We start from the raw sequence: 21,216 nt of genomic DNA on the forward strand, positions 1-21,216 counted from the left end.
TCAGAATGTACAACATTTTTCCACGAATCTACCCAGTTTACGGGTTTTCCCCAGAAGTATTTATAGATCTATTTTCCAGCAACGTGATTCAACGAGAAACTGCATATGAGGTCAAACATGTTAGGGACTAGTTGTTATTATTAACCTCATCATAAAACTATTTCATCCTGTAGTTTAATTGATTGGAAAGATATAAAGTCATATCTTTAAAAATTGTCAATGTTTGAGATCATTGGGCGCAAGAAAATAAAAAGAGTTATTGCCCTTTATGCTCGCTCTCTAATACCGATGGCGGACATATTCACACCTTCCGTTTCGTAGGGTAGGTAGTTTTCGCTCAAACTCTCTGGTGTGTTATGGCTTTTGAATGAGAATATTCAGTGAAACTCGGCTGTTGGTATTTGCCAACAGATAGTTTTATTGTTGACCTGTGCCACTGTCAAGGTCTTTCGCAATCTGTGAAATCATGTCTGTCGTGTTCTTTGCCATGGAATGTCAGTATTTTAGCCAAGTAAAAGTACTTCGCTTGCATGGATCAACATTCGACATATTTTATAAATATGGTGTACGTTTTAGCAGGGCAATTGACGATGACGAACAGTTGGTTGTGTTGAAACGCATGAATTATTGAATGAAAGTTAACAGTCCGTGAATAATGACAATCATTGATTGACATTTGATGCAGAACTTGACACGTCTAGTTTATGTTCATCTTCAGTGTAATATATGTAGGAAAAATACAAATATCTGCCTGTTCCAATCTATCACATCAAGTAAATATCTCCTTGTAAAAATGCTGAGAATCAGTCGCGACTGTAGATCAGGTATGTAAACAAACGCCCTGCATTAAATAATGTTAAATGCATTTATTGTATGATACATTATATTTCAGCCATAGAAATTTGCATTTCAGCTGATGTTAATTCTATGGGATAAAGGCTTTTTTAGGCTTCTTAGCGGGTGTCCTTATGTTATCACTATTTTGGGTAAGTAAATCTCTGCTGCATTTGGTATTGAGTGTTTAAGTTGGCAAAGTCGTCCAAGACACCAGAGTAACTGAAAAACTATTCAAAGCCTCATTAAACCCAACTTACAGAGTGTTTGTGTCATAAATTAGAGTCAAATGATGTTTGTGTTTTGTAATACTGAATATTTTATGTTTGATTGCAAATGAAGTACCTGTTTCAATATATAATACGGGTTTAACCAAAATCCCTCTTTCGTTTCAGGGGCCTGTGAGTTGAGGCCCTGTGGAGACTGATCTGTTTGTCACAAGAGGTGACTAAATGGATCGGATGGTCAAGCTTTGGTGAGTTGTTATATTGCATGTTCATACCAAGACATTATGGGACATTGATTTCAGTAGATTATTTATAAGCAGACACAATATAGCTTTCATACAGTTGACTGTGGTGTAAAACAACAAACACACAAAACAACACATGTTAGTCAAGGGTACCCACATGCCATAGATTTCAACCATTAACAGCTTTATTGAAAACCCTATTTAGTGTCATTACTGAACTATTTGACAACAATGCAGTTTACCTGACGCAGTTTATATAGCGCTAATTGGCTCAGCCAGGCCGCTGGCTGTGTCTCTCCATTCACAGATCTGGCAGGCTTCCTCGATCCTAAGGGTCGGTTGTGTTATGGTAGGTTACCCCTAACCTGATGAAAAGTCCTTTCATGATCCTTAGAGTTGGGCACCTGTTTACCATCCTTATGGTTAGTTGTGAGAAAGGGTATGGGAGTTTGCTATCTCTTTTAACAAATTATTCCCGTGTAATTTGAGGAAAATCAGGACATCTTTTACCAAATTTTGAGTTTTGTTGAGAAATGTCTACTGTGCATGTGTATGAAGGGAAACAATTGGGTGCTGATCACTCTGTAGACGAACACTAATTATTTGTGATAGCTCCCATGGTATGTTGGCTAATTACATTATCTTATTAATCAAGCTATACTTCAAGCTGGCAATGTGTGCTAGATCCTCCACTATTTGAAATATAAAAAAAGTGTGCACTGTAAAATGCACTACTCCCAACCATTTTATTTTTCAAATGTAATGAGTTTTGGTATTTAGTAATAGGACTCAACACGTGTTCATTTTTTGCAATATTTTAAATTTTGACATTTGTGTTTCTTCTATCATAATACATATTTTTCAGAAGATTAACTTACGTTATATTTTGTTGAAATCTTTAGGACTTTTAGAGTTTGGGTTGACTGACTTTAGGTAGATAAATTAAATATCAGTGCTGACAGTAACATTTCTTAAGTGGCTAAATTTGTTGACATTTCAAACTGTTGTCTACAAGTCCAGGAGACATGCAATAGGCTTTGAATTCTGATGATAACTTTGATGTTTTCTTCCAGAATGACTAACAGTCAGATACCACATGCATTTGCCTTTCTGCAGTATGGCAGCATCAGGCCTTGGGGAGGATGCCAGCGGAGACATGGAAAGTTCCAGTGCTTGTGTCAGTGACAAAATGACCAGTACCGAAGATTTACCTTGCAGTGATTCAGATGATTCTGAGGTTGATGGGAATGACAAGAGAAGTACAGATGACATATTCTTCGAAGGTTCAGACACTGAAGATGAAATTAATTCCGACATTGAAAATAGATGCAGGTCAAGGTCAAAAGCTCCAGACTTTGGGACAGTCTCAGGGAAACCGTTTGAATGTGGTGTCTGCTGCCAGGAATTTGATTGCAGATCAACGTTAACAAGACACATGAAGATCCACTACAGTCCGAGACCGTATCAGTGTGAAGTATGTTTCACAACATTCACAGACCTGTCTTTACTTCAGAAACACTATATCATTCATTCTAGATTGGACGCTTTGAAAAAGCCACCAGCTAACGGTCATGTGAGACCTGAAAATGGTGAAAAACCTTTTGTGTGTTTCGTGTGTGGGAAATGCTATTCTGGATCAAATTCTTTAAGTAAGCACATGAGGAAACACACTGAGATCAAATCGCACTCCTGCGATAAATGTGCCAAGACATTTCTGTTTAAAGGAGAATTAAATCGTCACCAGAAAACCCATTCTAACGATGCTCCTTATATGTGCAGCATCTGCTGTAAGTCGTTTAAATATTCATCGCATTTGAAGGAACATATCGGGACTCATAATGAAGACAGGCCATTTTCTTGTGACAGTTGTGGAAAGTCGTTTAAGTTGAAGTCCGGCTTGAAGGCTCACAAGAGAATGCATGATGGGACGTTTGCCTGTACAATCTGTGGAACATCGTACACTCAGAAACCCAGTTTGAGACATCACATGTGGAGGAAACATCACCTTAATGACATCTGACATCATCGGTGATGATATTTGTCATCATTCATTGTCACACGTGAAGATCCGGGTTAGAATAGGTCTTCAGCAAACCATGCTTGCTGTAAGAAGCAACTGTTCTTGTCGTAAGAAGCGACTAGTGGGATTGGGTAGTCAGACTCGCTGACTAGGTTGATGCATGTGTTCATATCCCAATTGCGAGGATCGATGCTCGTGCCATCAATCACTGGATTGTCTGGTGCAGACTTGATTGTTTGCAGACCGCCGTCATATTGCTGATTGTGGCGTTAAACAACAAACAAGCATTCATTGTCAAGTTCTGGATTTATTTATCAGATATGTTGCAAAGATATCAGTAATATGTTTGATACTTGTTAATTATTTGCTGTTTGAAAAAAAGTTGTTAGGTTTTGAAAATCTATTCAATTTTTGTTACAAAAAAATCATACATATATTTTAAAATGTGAAACAAATCTATAATCCCATTACTCCAATGACTTTCAGCTTGATTTACAGAGTTATGTCCCTTACCTCAATTAACCCTTACAACAATGTGTGAGTGAGTGAGTATGGTTTTAGCAATATTCCAGCAATATCACGGCAGGGGACACCACAAATGGGCTTCACACATTGTACCCATGTTACAACAATGATACAGAAATACTAAAAGTGGTGCTAAGCCCACAACCCTCGCTTGTCCTAAATGTTTGTTGTGAGATGCTGCTAGCACTCATCATTACAGGGTCAGGTAACGGCAGTCTGTGACTTTAGCCTCCAGTCTGAAGCCTGAGTCTCGTAAATGCTGATCGACCCAGTAAACTCACCTAGCTTTAGTCCACATTAAACTAAAATCTACTGAAAAAGATGCGAAGAGTCATGTACGTTCTTGTAGTGAGTGAGTGAGTGAGTATGGTTTTACCCAGCTTTTAGCAATATTCCAGCAATATCATGGCGGGGGGACACCAGAAATGGGCTTCACACATTGTACCCATGTCGGGACCTGTGTCTTCGGCGTGACAAGCGAACGCTTTAACCACTAGGCTACCTGACCACCCCTGTACCTCCTTGTAATGTGTAGCAGAGACTGTAGTAGGGTTCAAGAAAGCAAGCGTCAGGCTGTGTATGAAAATATTTGTATCTGTATCAGGTATCTGGATTGCAATATGTATTGCGATATACTGGGAGCTAAAGTGTTTGTCAGTGATTGACACTGATTGTACATGCTGATTCTATTTTCTGAATACTTAAGTAAATATTACGATGTCAGAATCAGCATGGTCAGTCGCTGCCATTTTGAGAGACGCTAGACTTTCAGTCAACAGCAAGCAATTGTATGGATGGCAACTTCTTTGTTTACACTGTTGTGATATCTCAGTACAGAAGCTAGAACCATGAGATGCTTGTTATTTCCTTACCCAAGTTCTATGTCAATCAAGAACTATCAGACCACACAATGCTGGATCCCTGGTTATCAGTCAAAACAATCAGTATCACGAGTTGTTCCGATTATCAATAGGAGAACGGACAAAGGTGATTAATTTTCAGTAATTCGTGCTGAGCATTATAACCATTGTTCGCATTGTTGCAATTATTTTAAAATGACATCATTGATTGTTCCTGATGTCATGGCAACGTGTGACAATGTTCCAACAACAGAGTGACTGAGTTGGTGTCTTCCTTTGTGATCAGGAAGCCAACACTGTTCTGCTGTTTCTTAGGAAAAACACTGTGGGTAATATCAAGAATATCCTCACAGAGTTACGGATTATGCCTCAGGTGAAATAATGTTGAAAGTCATTCACCGAGGCTTGAAACTTAAAACATTAATTCCCCCGGGACCGATAATCTGTAACTCCTTGTTCATAGGTTGATCTCTAAGTAATATGAATAGAGAACCACACCCGAGTGTCTTTTGATATCAAATATATCAACATGAGTTGATAAAAGTCGAGGCTTTATCATCCAACATCATTCTTCCAACTTTTTCAGTTTGTAGACAGTAATTAGCAGTGTCTTCAGTTTAAAAAGTACTGCTAACAGCTTCAGTAGCAGAGCCATTAGTGATGTCATTTGATTGTGACGTCATGGTAACCAATGACGTCACAATGGTCTGCAAAACATTGTGATGCAATTTCATTGCAGCGATATCTACAGTATAGATATTGCTTGATCTCACCCAACAATATCTCCTGTGGGAGCCAGTTTTGGATTATAAACATGCTATGTATGTTGCATTGGATATACCCCTAGTAATTAATTTTAAGAGTCCTTGCAGGCAATATGAGGGTCCTGTGAAGTATTGAAATGGTGTTGTGTACTGTACAGTGAGATACTTACTTAGAGCCTGGAATGAATCATGTGGACAGTGGTCATGATTGATGAGTGAAATAAGTTATTTCAAATAACTACTCTTGATGCTCTGTAAGTACAGGGAATGTTTCTGCGTCTGTTCTCTACATTTGTGCATCGCATATAACCCTATTATATGCTGTGAATATTTGTGCCTATAACTCCTGTTCAAGAGAGGGGGCACAGGTGACCCAGTCATCTAAGGCGCCGCAATTGGCTGTGCAGCGTTGCGTCCCTTGGGCATGCCAGAAACCTATGATTGTGGGTTTGAACCCTGGTTTGCCCAGTGATGTTTCTAGGTTTGTCAGCACCATACCCATGCTCGTGGGTTTCACCAAAGTGGTAAACGTCTGAGACCTGCATCACTTCGGACTTTCCTCCCACATTAAGCTGACACACTGTGCCATAACTGGAATAGTGTAAAAAGTGGCGTTAAACCCAACTCACTCACTCACTGTACAAGAGAAGATAATAATGTATTCCGTGTGAGAGGTTGACATTGGTTGTGATGAAGGACATTAAATGTTTGTGATTTGTTTTTGATAGTTTTGAGTTATTATTTCGTCAAAATGCTGGAGCCTAGTGGTATTTCTGGGGCAGAGTAGATGGTCACCAGTAGTCAAAGGTGTGGGTGGAGGTGGCTGACTGTTTGTACTAGTCTGGCCAGCTTTACTGTGCCAGCCCACTGAGATACCATGCCCCAGTTTAACATGGATATCCGACATAGACACAGTATACTGACCCCAAGCCGACAAGTCCGTGTGTCGTCCCCTTAACACTGAGTGCCAGACAGGGCACAAGAACAACTTCTTTGAGAGGCATTTAGAAGTTGGAGTACTAAGTAAGGATAAGATTTATGGATGAACAACTTCTTTATTACAATTAGCAGTGACGTTTCGGTGTAGGTTCTAAGACCATTATCAGGCAAGTGATGGCTGTCATCAAGACATGGATCATTGCACATGATGTCAACAGCTGGTTTGCCTTGCCTAAACTTGATTAATTACAGGCCACCAAGATGAAGCTGAAATGCTGATGACTGGCATAAAACAGCTTTTACTCACTCACTCCATCACTCTCACAACATGCCAGAATAAGGACTTAGTTTGAGAAAAAAAGTCAACTTTCTTCTGTTAGTGACTTTTTTCATGCTTGAGGTGATTGTGTATTACACAATATCGTTGTTGGGATTCGGGGTTAGAATTGGTTTCAAGCAACCTATGCTTGTCATAAGAAGCGACTTAATGGTTTTGTTTCAGACTCCACGATTCAGGTTGATTGTGTATCATCATACCCAATAGCATAGGACGTTGCTCATAACATCAATCACATAACATCATCATTTTTAGTCACTGAGTGTCACGTTGAAGAACAAATAAACAAAACACCAAATTTTAACCATTTTGAAGCATCACTTTTGTTGTATTCAACACAGACATCAACACAATGGACAATGGAAGAGCATGTATTATATTATTACAGTATTTTTGCATCATTACACAATAGTATTAGGTCTGGGGCATATGCTGGATCAGTGGTTATGGCCCAAGCAAACTGGTGGTCGATAGTGTGAGGAAAGCTGAACACTACCAATTCCAGGTGGTTGTCCACTTAATAGTTATTCAAGTTTGCCATTTTGACCACCAAATCCACAATATATACATGCCGGCATTGACAGATAAACACTATATTACCCGCATAAATACGGTTATGTTGACAATACCTTACTCACATTAAGGGAACCTGTCAAGATCCAGGTTAGAATAGTCCTCAGCAAACCATGCTTGTACTTAGAGGCAGTTAACCAATCCGGTGGTCAGGCTCCCGGACTTGGTTGATACATGTTATCGTATCTCAGTTGGGTAGAGTGATGTGCATTCAATCTCTGGATCATCTACATTATTTTCAGGCCGCCGTCATAAACTTGGAATATTGCCGAGAGCAGCGTTCAACAAACAACACATTGTGGGGACATAAGTGGTCCAGTCTTCTGAGGCGCCTTCGCTCTTGGGACCTCGTGAAGAACGTGTCTCCGGCACCTCATAGTCCTAATACGAAACAGGTGACTATTTTGGGAACCTGCGGTGATTCCGGGTTAGACGTAGTCCCAAACAACCTAAGCTTGTCGTAAAAGGTGAATGAGAGGATTAGGTAGTAAGGTTCGGTGACTTGGTTGACTGCGTGCGAACGTATCCCCACGGCGTGGATTGTTCTCTCTCTCTCTCTCTCTCTCTCTCTCTCTCTCACACACACACACACACACACCAAGCTGATATAACTGTACTTTTCAAGGCAGCGTCACACTAACTCACTCACAAAGTAGAGCTATCTGTTATTCTTGCTATATGAGCACACCTCAGAATAAGGCTATTTAGTACGTGATGAGACCGCCTCCGTGGTCTAGTGGTAGGGCGTCCGCCCGGAGTGCGGAATGGGGTTCGATCCCTGGTTGCGCCATGCCACGAGACGTTTTAAATGGTACTTGTGGTTACCCTGTCAGGCGCGCGGCATAACGAGGCTAAAACAAGGACTGCATGGTCAGCTCGGAGTCAGTATACTGTGTCTGAGTAGGGTATTCATGTACTTAAACTGCGGCATGGTATCTCAGTGAGCTAGTACTATAAACTCTAACCTATTATGTGATGAAATACCGTACTTATTTAAAAAAATATAATTGATAGCTCTCAAGTGAAATACGACGGTTATGCAGAACCTATTTTCGGTCTCCTTCAAAAACGATGACTGTTACAGTAACATGGTGAAGATCATTCAGGAAGAAAATACATAATATATAGATTGGTTGGTTGATGTGTTGTTTAACGTCGCGCTCAGTAATATTCCAGCTATATGATGGCGGTCATAATATATAGAACGTATGTGCTTTCTTTTGAAATAAACTGAACATGTAAACTTTTTCACGTCGTGGATGAGATACATACCGTATGTTGCTTGACAAGGAAAACCAAATATCCTCCTATTTATTCTTTAATATTCTGAGTAGAACGTGATATGACAGACAAATCAATTCCTTATCAATTCCGTTTCTAACCATACACGCCAGAACAGACATTGTTCATGACGTCATCATACAATGACGTCACAACATCCGGAATAACGATTGTATTGTTTTGCATAGTAACTTTACCACACATAATCATGGCCTCGTGCTCTAACATCGATCGAAGAGGGACAATGGCAGAAGCGTTTGTCTTGAGCTATTATCAGAACATCGCAGAGGAAGAGTTCGCTAAGGCTGAAAAATGTTTGGAAAAACTTGCCAAGATGAAGCAAGAGACTAATGATCTAATCCAGAGCTGTCAAGACCTCAACAAGGACTGTTCCCGGATGCAGGAGAGATGTACGAAGCTAAACCGTGGTAGCGTTGAACTTAAAAAGACAATTTCCAAACATAATGAACAGATAAAGGATATCATCTACCTGGACAAAGTTATCGATCACCTGAACGACGTCGCCAGCAAAATGAAGTTGGTTCCGCTTGTTGTTGATGCTGATTCGAAGGAGGTGTGAGTGAGGGGCCTCGTCGAGTCCCCGTGTCGGAACAAGTGGTTGAGGTGAAGCGAATGGTTTGCCAATTAGAGACTGAGACTGATATTAGTCAGTGAACATTGTGAAGCTTCAGATATTATGTGATAATTTAATGTTTGTACATGTGTACTGTAATGGTACATAATATCATGTTTCTATTTTTCCATGTGAAGTGAAATTCAGGATTGTGTCGTATGATTCGAATGAGTCACGAATAACATTTATCATGAGTCATAAGATCTACGTCTTTTTTGGACGACTTCAAAAGAAGAGGTGTCATGATACAATTTAAATATTCCGAATGGAGTTGCGGAAACACAAAGGGGGTTTACTCAAGAAATACTGTGTATTATGCATGGCATGTTGTTTCATGAACGTATTCTGATGATGGCAATATATTGGATTCTGTATAAATTTGTAAAGCGATCTTTTGTATTTACGATTGAAGGAAGAAGCAAACGGCGAAGGAGCAGGAACGTCTGGGTTCGAATCCCGGTTCAACCCGATTGTTTCTTGATTAGTCCGCACTATGTCCGTGCTCGTGGGTTTCACCAAAGATGTAAACGTCCCTTCAGACTTTCCTTCCACAGGGGCGGTCGGGTAGCCTAATGGATAAAGCGTTCGATCATCACGCCGAAGACCCGGGTCCGATTCCCGACATGGGTACAATGCGTGAAGCCCATTTTTGGTGTTCCCCGCCGTGCTATTGCTTGAATATTGCTAAAAGCGGCGTAAAACCATACTCACTCACTGACTTTCCTTCCACATTAGCTGATACGTCGTGACCTACAGTTCAAAGCAGCGTTATACCCTACTCGCTCACTCACACCAGATTATCAAAAGGTCAACCCCTTGTACATTAAAGCTTAAGACATCAATGCCACATTGCCAGTCAACTTGTTGATCGGAGGTGCCATTCCAAGAGAACAATGTGCGTGCACCTGCAATATGTACCGTCAAGTACTGGGAGTTAAGTCTTGAATTGAGGCATTTCTCGGAAGTTGATGGTTGGTTGGTTGGTTGTTTGTTGTTTAACGCCGCACTCAGCAATATTCCAGCTATATGACGCCGGTCTGAAAATAATCGAGTCTGAACCAGACATTCCAGTGACTGATATCATGAGCATCGATCCACGCAAATGGGATCGATGACATGCATCAACCAAGTCAGCTAGCCTGACCACTCGATCCCGTTAGTCGCCTTTTACGACAAGCATCTAGTCGCCTTTTACGGCAAGAATGGATTGCTGAAGACTTATTCTACCCCGCATCTTCATGGGAACGGAAGTTGATGGATGACAAAGTAGACACAATTTAAGGATAACAACTACTTTACTTTACTGTAATGGCGACGTTTCGGTATAGATCCTGGTTCATGTTGAACAATATACCTAGGACAAGGATTGTATTTCCTTATTTTCTATATACGTCTTTGCCAGATAGGAATAGGATGGACGGGCGTGCAAAATAAATTTCCCGTGAGAACGACCCCGCAGCGGTTTCGGGAGAGGGCTTCGATACTTATGAGATTACCCACAGTTCTTAGCGAGTGGTCATATTGGTAGGCAGTCTTCGTATCGCACACGAAACGTCCGGAACGAAGCGATGCCGACCACCTGCATTGTTGTGAATTGTCAAAGCAGATCGGGTAGAGATAAAAAGATCTTCTACAGACTACCCCGGCTTATCAAACATCAAGGCAAAGTGACAGAAACGAAGAGCAACAAACGAAGAAGACTTTGGTTGGCAGCCATTAACCGGTCCGATTTGACGCAGAAAACTTTGGACCAGATTCGAGTTTGTTCGGATCATTTTCTTTGTGGTATGTAGACATGGTAAATGCGGCTGTGTGGTCGAGCATATTCTTGTTGATTTCGTTATAGACATGTGTAGCTGTACTTTAAACGCTTTATTATACACAGGAACCATGAAGAACAGGTCCTGTGCCATGAAGGTAGACCTTATATATAGGGCTAACATTTTTTGTACTTACCAATAGGAGTTTCCGTTTTATGTGGTCGACGGTCGGGTTAGATCTACAACAACGGAAGGACTTCCACAAGTATCCTCTCAAAAAGGGGCGGTAGGGTAGCCCAGTGGTTAAAGCGTTCGCTCATCACGCCGAAGACCCGGGTTTGATTCCGACACGGGTACAATGTGTGAAACCCATTTCTGGTGTCCCCCGCCGTGATATTGCTGGAATATTCCTAAAGGCTGCGTAAAACCATACTCACACCCACTCACTCCTTGCAAAAGTCATGTTTTAGCTGTTTATTTTCTATCATACTTGAACTGATTGATTTTATTAAAATTAATTGTGTTTATAAATTGATTTGATTTTAAAACGTGCTTTTAAAGTTGAGAAACTTATATCTCATGATCCTCTGTAGCCTATATGTTTTGAGGGTTTTTTTACATTTAAGGAAAACCGGCTAAACTGTATGATGAAACCAATCCAGACTGGGTACCAAGCAAGAACTTGGGGAATGGTGTTGCTAAATCTCCATCTAAAAGTGCAGTGAGATCTGACCGTCTGCAGAAGAGGAATAAATTCAAAACAGTTACTGAAGCTGCCTTGAGTCTTTTGGAGCTGAGTGCTTCATTTGCTACGGATGCAGGTGTGACAGATGCTGACCCAGAGCGTGACGTTGCTGAAGACAGGGAGGAAGCGTCAGACTCTGAGGAGATGAAATTAGCCAAAATCGAAATTTCTGAGTTAAAGGATGAAAACCGAAAACTTCAGGAGCAGAATGAATACTTGAGATATATCATACATGAGAAGAAAGCCAGTATATATGTAAAGTGAGAGCCAGTTTGCCAGAAGATTTTGAACATGATGATGATAAATTATGCCAGGAAGACAAAAGTAGAAAACAAATTAAAAATGATTGTCCTTTGGCCTTTTTGACCTGTGTATTGAGTTCTGAACTTGTGGGCATAGGCCTAATGCATGTTATGGGCGAATGTACTGAAGAACATAAAGAAAGCTGAGTTTGTTGGAAGATGCATTCAGTCTTCTGGTACATTAACATGGCCACACAATTATATGACTCTGATTATCTCAGACCAATTATTCTCATGAGTTGTTTTCAGAACCAAATGGGTAAATAGGGAGGATTTGAATAACTTAAAGAATTTACGATGGTATTGTGCTAATAGCCAAGAAAAAAACCTGTGAAGATCCGGGTTTTAATTTTTCTCCAGCTTGTTTGTTGTAAGGCTATTATTGACATCAGGTGGTCAGACTTGTTGATTTGGTTGATGCATGTCATCATGTCCCAGTTAACTGTTGTGTAAATTGTTGCTCATGATGTCAATCACTGTATTGTCTGGCCCAGACTCGATTATTTCCAGATTGCCTTCATGTTGCAGGAACATTGCTGAGTGTAGCTTTGAACAACAAACCAAGAATCATAATGTGGCAGAATCTTGGAATTAAGTCCATTGTCAGTGGATCTCTACACACAAGCGCCTTCTGTCTTGATAACGGTGTAAGAATCTGCATCAAAACGTCACACAATGAAACAAACCAGAAGTTGTTATCCATAAAGTAGTTTTCTTACAGTCGAAGTTAGACCCGTGAAGATCTGGGGTAGAATATGTCTTCAGCAACCCATGCTTGTCGTAAGAGGCAACTAAAGGGATCATGTGGTCAGACTCGCTGACTTGGTTGATGCATGGCATTTTGTCCTAATTGCGTGGATGGATGCTTAATTTGCTTATGATATCAATCACTGGATTGTCTGGTCCAGACTTGATTATTTACAGAGACCTCCGTCATATAGCTGTGATATTGCTGAGTGCGGCGTTAAACAACAAACAATTAAAACGTCAAATTTGACAGTGTGAAACAGGTCCAGGTCAGAGAGCAAGACAAGATTTATTTGTTGTTTAACGCCGCACTCATCAATATTCCAGCTATATGACGGAGGTCTCTGTAAATAATTGAGTCTGGACCAGACAACCCAGTGATTGACATCATGAGCATCGATCCACCCAATTGGTATCAATGACATGCATCAACCAAGTTAGCGAGCCTGACCAACCGATCCCATTAGTCGCCTTGTACGACAAGCATAGTCGCCTTTTACAGCAAGCATGGGTTGCTGCATCTTCCCAAGGCAAGGGAGTTAACTGACTATAAAAGTTCAGTTTCCACACTTGCCGAACTAGGCTGGTATTATGGAGTTACATTTTGGCTAAAATAACAAGTCTACGCATAGTCCAATCAAAATCGCGCACCGAAATCAAAATCCGGTTCGTAAAGTGTCATGCAGATTTCGGTCGACTGCAGGATTTGCAAAACGTGCACCGCTAACTCGTTGTCAACAGATATTTTCTAAATCTTTTCATGCTTTTAATCAAGGTGCTCAGGTGATTTGATGCATTTCGCGATGTAAGACTCGTTTTATCGCAATATAGATCTTGATTATCAATCAGATTGTCTTGACTGGGCGCCACCATTTTGTTTGAAGCAAATGCAAGTGTAACGAGAGGTTGAATCTGATTGGTCAATATGAGAGGCATAGAAAGGACATAACTCGTAATAGCCACTGGTGGCGCTACGATCGAACCCAGGAATTCCTACCTAGTTCGGCAAGGGTGGAAACTGGACTATTAAAGTCAGTTAACTCTCTTGCCTCGGGAAGATGGGGTTGCTGAAGACCTACCCCGGATCTTCACGGGTCTAAGCAAGACAAGAAGATACATGGGTCCTAGAAATATCTTTATTTGCATTCTCACTTGCACTTTGTCAAGGCATGGTACAATACAATGTATTCAATTACTATGATTCATATAAAGGGGGAGTTATCTTTACTGTGCCATACATCAGGGTAATAATCTGACAATAAGATAATGATCAGCATCAGAATTTACACGAATGTGAGAGTAATAAGCAAAACATCCAGTAAAAGAATATCACAGTTTTATTGCAGATTTTATCCATGCATTCTGTCGGATGTGTTATCAGGCATATGGGTATTACAAATGACCTAAATCCAAAAGAAAATATTAGTTTAAATATATTAAGTTAATACATATTAATATTATTATTGCTCTACTTGCATGTATGTACATACACCATCTCTTACAGTAAAAATATCTTTTGCAGCTTCTCAATCTTTAAGGGATGACAAGTGTTCAACTGAGACCATTGAAGAATTAAACTTTGTTAGTCTGGTTCAGAAACATCGCTTTCCAGACATTACTGCCAGGAACAGCTTCATCAATAGAAGCAACACAACATTGTTGCAATCATTCCTTAATCAAGATGATTTCAGTTGCACTGTCATCATCCTGATGAGGCCAGACTTCTTTTTGTTTAACTTGGTTTATGAATCAGCCATTTGTTTGTTTTTTTAATTTGCTGACCAGAATTAAGTAATCTGTAAAAAGACCACTTACTGTCGCTATCAGTTCTAATACATTATTCAAAATACTGTAATTAAAAACTGTTGAAATTTATCTTTAAAAATATATTTTGAGGAAATTAGTTATTAATTATTATTTTTAAAAACTTTTGGGACCCAAAATCTGTATAAAAAAAAACACCCAAAAAGTCTGGCATTGAGTTTTTGAAAACTAGGAGCAAATTGTTTTCATCTTGTTTATGAAAGGTAGGTACACCTGATCACCTGCTGATAGTTACATTTCCATTTTTTCTTCGAAATTTTACCATTTGAGTTTGAAAACAGGAAAATTTAATGACTTTTCTTAAGTTTAAAATATGTGCAGCATACAACATACAAACAATAAACTAAATTGTTCAAACAGAACAACTTATTTTGACAGGGTTGACAATGACATACTTAGTGAGTGAGTGAGTTGGGGTTAACCCCCAAAGGGATCCATGTCTTGGACATTTACCCCTTTGGCGCAACAACAAGCATAGGTATGGTGCTGACAAATCTGAAAACACAAACTGGATGAACCGGGATTCGAACCCATGATCACAAGTTTCTGGCATGTGCAAGGGATGTAACTCTGCACCACAAATTTGGACGACTGGGCCCTCCATGCCTCCCCCCACCAAACACATACTTATGGATTTCACCTTCTTTATTTTCACATTCCGAACAGGTGCTGGTACCTGCAACAACTATGAGTGCACAGATGCTAGTACCTTTGTCTTGTGACTTGCCTGAACACCACATTGAAAAAGGGGAGGCAAAATTTGGGTTTAACATTGTGTCCAAGATTATTGCACTTACGTAGTGACCTGCATGCACATGTGTGTGTCTCCTTTCTTAATCCAGACTAATGCCAGCTTAATAGTGCTTGCCCACTGAGATACCAAGCCGCTGAGTAACATGAATACCCCACTCAGTATTCTGGGTCAGTACTTGTTTTCTTTTTTCAGCCCCTTAATGCCGAGCGTCAGGCAGGGTAACAACAAGCACCATCTCTTAACATCTTTGGGTTTGAGGTAGCTGGGGATCGAACCCAGGACCTTTTGCTTTCTGGACGGACGCTCTACCACTAGACCACATAGGCAGTTCTCACAACCACAGAGGCGGTCCTCATATTTAAAGAATAAAAAAAAAGAAGGTGAAATCCATGTCAACCCTGATTTCACTAGCTGATACTCCACTGGTGTCAGGGGCAAGGGTGGCCCAGTCGTCTAAGTCTAAGGCGCCAGGAATGTTCGCCGTGCAGAGTTGCGTCCCTTGATTGTGGGTTCGAATCCCGGTTCATCCTGATTATGTTTCTAGGTTTGTCAGCACCATACCTGTGCTCGTGGGTTTCACCGAAGTGGTAAACGTCTGAGACCTGCAACACTTCGAGCATTCCTCCCTCATTAAGCTGACACACCGTGATATAACTGGAATAGTGTTAAAAGCGGCGTTAAACCCAATTCACTCACACTCCACTGGTGTCATTTAAAGAAACTAATTTGGTGCCCCTGATATCATGAATACAGGGTTTTACGCAACACAGAAATATGCATTCAGAACACACTAATGTATAGAATGGACAGAAAAAAGGATATTGAGTCCCATGTGACACACAACATTATTCAGTGTACCAAATTGTTTACAAGAAATATGAGTGAGTGAGTTGGGTTTTACGCCGCTTTTAACAGTATTCCAGTCATATCACGACATGTCAGCTTAATGTGGGAGGAAAGCCCGAAATGATGCAGGTCTCAGACGTTTACCACTTTGGTGAAACCCACGAGCAAGGGTATGGTGCTGACAAACCTAGAAACATAATCGGGGCGAACCGGGATTCGAACCCACGATCATAGGTTTCTGGCGTGCCCAAGGGACGCAACTCTGCACAGCGAATCGCAGCGCCTTAGACGACTGGGCCACCCGTGCCCCCACAAGAAATATGAAGGTCCTGGATTAAAAGTAATAAACAAATCTTACACCACAGTACACTACACCATTTCCTTACTTTACAAGACCCTCGTATTTCCTGTATGTACACTTAAAATTAGTTATTGGGCTCTCCTGCACCCCTAGTTTTCTAGGCCTGTGAATATGTACAGTCCCAGGCCAAAACAAAATGAAGGCAACATATTGATACTCGTTGACAAATATTGATCAAGGCAGAGAAAATATACAGTCACTGCTCTCTACACTCTGCAGCAGCAGCACCAAGATCACAGCCTGAGAATGAATCCCTGATAAATCAAGGCCGCACACACCGGTATGACATGAGAATAAGGCCGACAGTGAGCCGAGTTGGTAATAAGCAGTTCTGAACACTACTTCAGTTTTATCAAGGCGTGTTAATAGCGTCATCAATATGTGGGTTTCGTGCTGACAAACTAAGAACCATGAATCATCAAATTCAGACATGAAAGAATGCAAGTCTGTACAGCATAAGGCCAGGTGAGAGAATATTCAATCTTCTACCGAGTGAAGCTTCTTTTGAGAAGAAAATCGACTATTGATGATGGCATATTAAATATCGGTGAATGTAAGTTTTGTTGGGTTTTACGTGAGGTTTTACCCTTTTGAGCAGTATTTCAGTCATGTGACGGCATGTCCGTCTTAAGTGAGAGGAAAGCTGAAAGGGATGCAGATGTAAGATGTTTACCCCCTAGGTGAAACACAAGAGCACGGGTACCGTGCTGACCCATTAAACATTATCACTGTACATCAGTTGGGTTTATTATTATCGACGATCAGATCAATCGTCATAGGATCCTGGCACACCCAAGGGCTACAACTCTGCACAGCTACCTGTTGCACCTGATGCCCCTTCCCACATATTCCATGATGATATTCCAGTTATGAGTGAAGTGAAGTTAATTCTACATGAGACCTGTGAACAAAGCTAGGCAAAGGGAACTGCAGTCGGACAAATGGGTCACATCGGCCCTGTGCGTTAGAATTTCTTTCACTCATGAGCGTAATTTGATCAAGCAGCTATTTTCAGCATCATATCATTTTAATCACTGTTAATACAACTTCATACAAAACTATGGCAGCTGAACTAAGGGTTCAGGGTATACATCATAATAGAATGGAGATATATAATTCGCTGGATAAGCAAAAACATATTTTGGTTTTGTCCTATAAAAATCCAGTTCTAAGGCTTAAAAAGTAAAAGAATTGGTTCTCAGGCAATGACTTTTTTTGGTTTGTTCAGACTAGTATGTAACCAAATAAACAGTTGTGTACCATCAACCTGGAAAAGGGCCTCCCTACAAAAACAAGCATACAAACTCCTATTGTTGCCATGACCATAACAAGATGAGCAGTAAAACAGTGTGCATGTAAAGGGAAGTAACTGTGTGCTATATCACTGTATATTGGATCACATTTTTTTTCAGATTTAAAAAATAATAATTTAAAATGGAAATAAAAAGAAAATGTGCAGCAGACTTTATGATGCGGGTGGTGCCAGAGAACGAAGACTATTTTTTTTTTAGCCACAAATGACAAGATTATCTTTCCATGCCAAAGGCAAGCAGCTATGGTTAGTAACCTATTTGAATGAGTTAAAGGTAAACTGACAAATAAAAACACAAAGCTCTTTAGCTCACATGACTCATCATAATATTATGACACTTGAACCTTATTTTGGTACAACAGTCTAAACTAAGTTGAAGAAAAATTGGGGCAAAAGATTCTAGGAAACAAAATAAATATATTTGTATTGATGACGGCGTGATGCCTTGAACAAACTTTGATCTAATAGTTCATTCAAAGTGCCCTGTGGTTCTTAAGCATAAGAATCCTAAACATTTTGAAAGTTTTCAATTTTTAATATTTCTAAAACGGAAAATTACAATAAAATCACATTGATTTGATTAAAAGATGTTATACCCGTGAAGATCCGGGTATCAAAACGTCACTCAATGTAACAAACCAGAAGTTGTTATCCATAAAGTACTTTTGTTACAATGTCGAAGTTGGACCCATGAAGATCCGGGGTAGAATAGGTCTTCAGCAACCCATACTTGTCGTATTAAGAGGCGACTAACGGGATCAGGTGGTCAAGCTAGCTGACTTGGTTGATGCATGTCATCATATCCCAATTATGTGGATCAATGTTCATGATGTCAATCACTGGTACACAGTCGATTATTTCCAGACTGCTGTCATATAGCTGGAATATTACTGAGTATGGGGTTAAACAACAAGACGTCTTCATTACAAGGAACCTGCATGCCAAATTTCAGCTTCATAAGTCAAGGAGTATCAGAGAAGATATTTCAGAACATGCTATAAACGTGAAGGTTTTTCAGCTGAAAAGGCTGGGGTCAAAGAGTCATGTACCTTTTAATCGGTCCATCACAAATAGAAACCTCACTTTGCAGTGCTGTAGCCTGAAGCAATGGCTGTTTCGCCAACTGTGTTAAGATTGGGCCCACGCAGACTTGTTTTGCTATTTTTCTGCTACATGAGGTGAGGTGAAATGGGGTTTAATGTCGCGTCCAAGATTATTGCACTTATATAGTGATGTGCATGTACGTGTGTGTGTTTGTGTGGCTGCTTGTACTAGTCCGGACTGATGCCAATTTATAGTGCTAGCTCACCGAGATACCATGCCGCAGTTTAACATGAATATCCCACTCAGACACAGTATACTGACTCCGAGCTGACCATTCATTGTTTTAGCCCATTAATGTCAAGCGCCAGACAGGGTAACAACAAGTACCATCTTTTAACGTCTTTTGGTATGACTCGGCGGGGGATCAAACCCCGGACCTTCCGCTCTCCAGGCGGACGCTCTACCACTAGACCACGGAGGCGGTTTCTCCTACACGAAAAGATGCAGGATGGTGATACTTTGCCTGGACCATCCTACTGACAGCTTCTGCTTATATTGCTCGAACCATTTCTTTCCAAAATCAAGTTTGGTTTGCATGGCAACCATATACAAAAAGCTACTCTTTGTGGTTGATGTTTAATGTATCAACATCATTTGATGAAATAGGACAGGCTTGTGTGTGGTTGTGTCAAAACTAGGGCTTTCCAATTTTACACCTACTTTGAAACAACTATTATGCTGTAATGGTTAAATCAAGGTAAAAAATCATAATATTGCAAAAGAATTTGGGCCGATCATTAGCCATTAAACATATTAAAGGGTTCCTAAAATAGTGCGAGATGACGTAATGCAGTAACACTAAAAACACCATGGGTATGTGAAAGTTAATGGTCACAACTTGATCAAAAATCAAATTGTGCAAAAGACGTCTAAAAGATACAGAAAATGCAGAAGTTAACTTTGGATAGACACCGGACGGATGATGGACAGCACACCATGACATTATCCAACTTGACTTTCAGTCAAGTGAGCTAAAAATGGTAAAAGAGGCCTGGTGACATTGTCATTTTGAAAATATATTTCTAGGGCAATCGCATTAAAATCATATCTCTGTTCTTCATGTTCTTGCTACCGCCAAACAAAGATCTGAGGACATCCAATTACAGGTAACATCACAACGACCTTTCACCAACCAATGAAATGACTAACAAGAATTCAACACTAGCCAATCAGAAAGCAGCGTTTTTTTGCTTCAGGCACTTGTTCCAAACACGCCACTTCCATTCCAGACTCAGTTTGAAAAATATTGATTCAAAATATGAAAACTGAACAAAACAAAATTCTGGAATGTCAAACAGATGAATGATATTGTATGGCAGTACTTCCCACGGGCTATTGAAAGATTCTTCTGTTTCTAATGTTTATCCCATTGAAGCGAGAGATAGATAATGATTTTGACAGAACCAGTCATGCAGCCCATAAATGTTGTTTGGAATATCCTGGTAAACCTTTTCAAGGTTGCATGTTTAGAAAAAACCCATCCTACTGTCACTTTCCTATCTAGTAAGCGACGCTCTGATTAGTCAAATGAAAGGTCGTTCTGACGTGACCCGTAATTGGAATATGATGCCTTCAGATCCCCATTTGGCTGTAGCGAGAACTAAGATCTGATTTTAATGAGGAAGAACCTTGTTTGCGATGGCCTAATCACAATGGAATAATTGCACATACCGTGTCTGACGTAATAAGCGCCCAGGGCGCTCTCAAAATTAGAAATAGGGGGCTGTTATTACAAAATTATTTTGGTGAAAAAAAAAAGAGTTAAAGGATAAATTTTGATGGTTTATGCTGACAGCATGAAATGTTTATATACGACAGATATATTTTTCCAGAATTTAATTACCGATAATTAAGGGTGCATATATCACACGAGTGCATATTATACGCGAATCAATAAGTCTTGTGTACATTGATCAATCTGAAGGGGTGCTAATTGGGATTCTACCATGAATTTGGAATTTACTCGATTCTGATTGGTCAATCAGAGGCTATTAAATCACAATAAACCCCCTCTGACTGAAACAGCTGGTTTGACGGCCGCATCACCTCGGAAGCTAATATTCATAGAATAGTACTATTTTCAGTCATTGTCGGTAGGCATATTTGAATAACTATATCTACAATTACCGGTTACAAAATGCACAGATGCGGTTACTACAATATTCAAAGGATGTGTGACAATACATTTCGTGCAGAAAAACACGACAGAAATCAACAAAGGG

General features: G+C 40.2%; 2 protein-coding genes across 3 annotated transcripts; both read left to right on the forward strand.

Annotated features, from left to right (window-relative positions):
* The first annotated feature begins 285 nt into the window (after positions 1-285).
* Positions 286-6,182, forward strand: LOC139461815 (zinc finger protein 559-like). Of its 2 annotated transcripts, XM_071243292.1 has the most exons (4): positions 293-322; positions 914-986; positions 1,230-1,309; positions 2,380-6,182. In XM_071243292.1, exon 4 carries the CDS (start codon positions 2,403-2,405, stop codon positions 3,324-3,326), a length of 924 nt encoding a protein of 307 aa, XP_071099393.1. In that variant the 5' UTR covers positions 293-322; positions 914-986; positions 1,230-1,309; positions 2,380-2,402; the 3' UTR covers positions 3,327-6,182. The 2 variants fall into 2 exon arrangements, with proteins under 2 accessions (XP_071099394.1, XP_071099393.1); XM_071243293.1 differs by lacking the exon at positions 914-986 and having other exon boundaries at positions 286-322.
* A 4,625-nt stretch (positions 6,183-10,807) lies between these two features.
* On the forward strand, positions 10,808-12,008 carry LOC139462147 (uncharacterized). The gene is made up of 2 exons (XM_071243650.1): positions 10,808-11,024; positions 11,626-12,008. The coding sequence occupies exons 1-2, from the start codon at positions 10,808-10,810 to the stop codon at positions 12,006-12,008; spliced, it is 600 nt and encodes a 199-aa protein (XP_071099751.1).
* The last annotated feature ends 9,208 nt before the right edge of the window (positions 12,009-21,216 follow it).

The sequence above is a fragment of the Haliotis cracherodii genome, unplaced genomic scaffold (genome assembly GCF_022045235.1).
Source record: "Haliotis cracherodii isolate W230 unplaced genomic scaffold, xgHalCrac1.p SCAF_15, whole genome shotgun sequence".
Lineage (NCBI taxonomy): Eukaryota > Metazoa > Mollusca > Gastropoda > Lepetellida > Haliotidae > Haliotis > Haliotis cracherodii.

Bases quoted from the DNA above. Each gene is read 5' to 3' on its own strand.
- LOC139461815 (XM_071243293.1), top strand. From the start codon at position 2,403: ATGCATTTGCCTTTCTGCAGTATGGCAGCATCAGGCCTTGGGGAGGAT.
- LOC139462147 (XM_071243650.1), top strand. From the start codon at position 10,808: ATGCCGACCACCTGCATTGTTGTGAATTGTCAAAGCAGATCGGGTAGA. The intron at 11,025-11,625 runs GTATGTAGACAT...TTTACATTTAAG, and splicing joins TTCGGATCATTTTCTTTGTG to GAAAACCGGCTAAACTGTAT.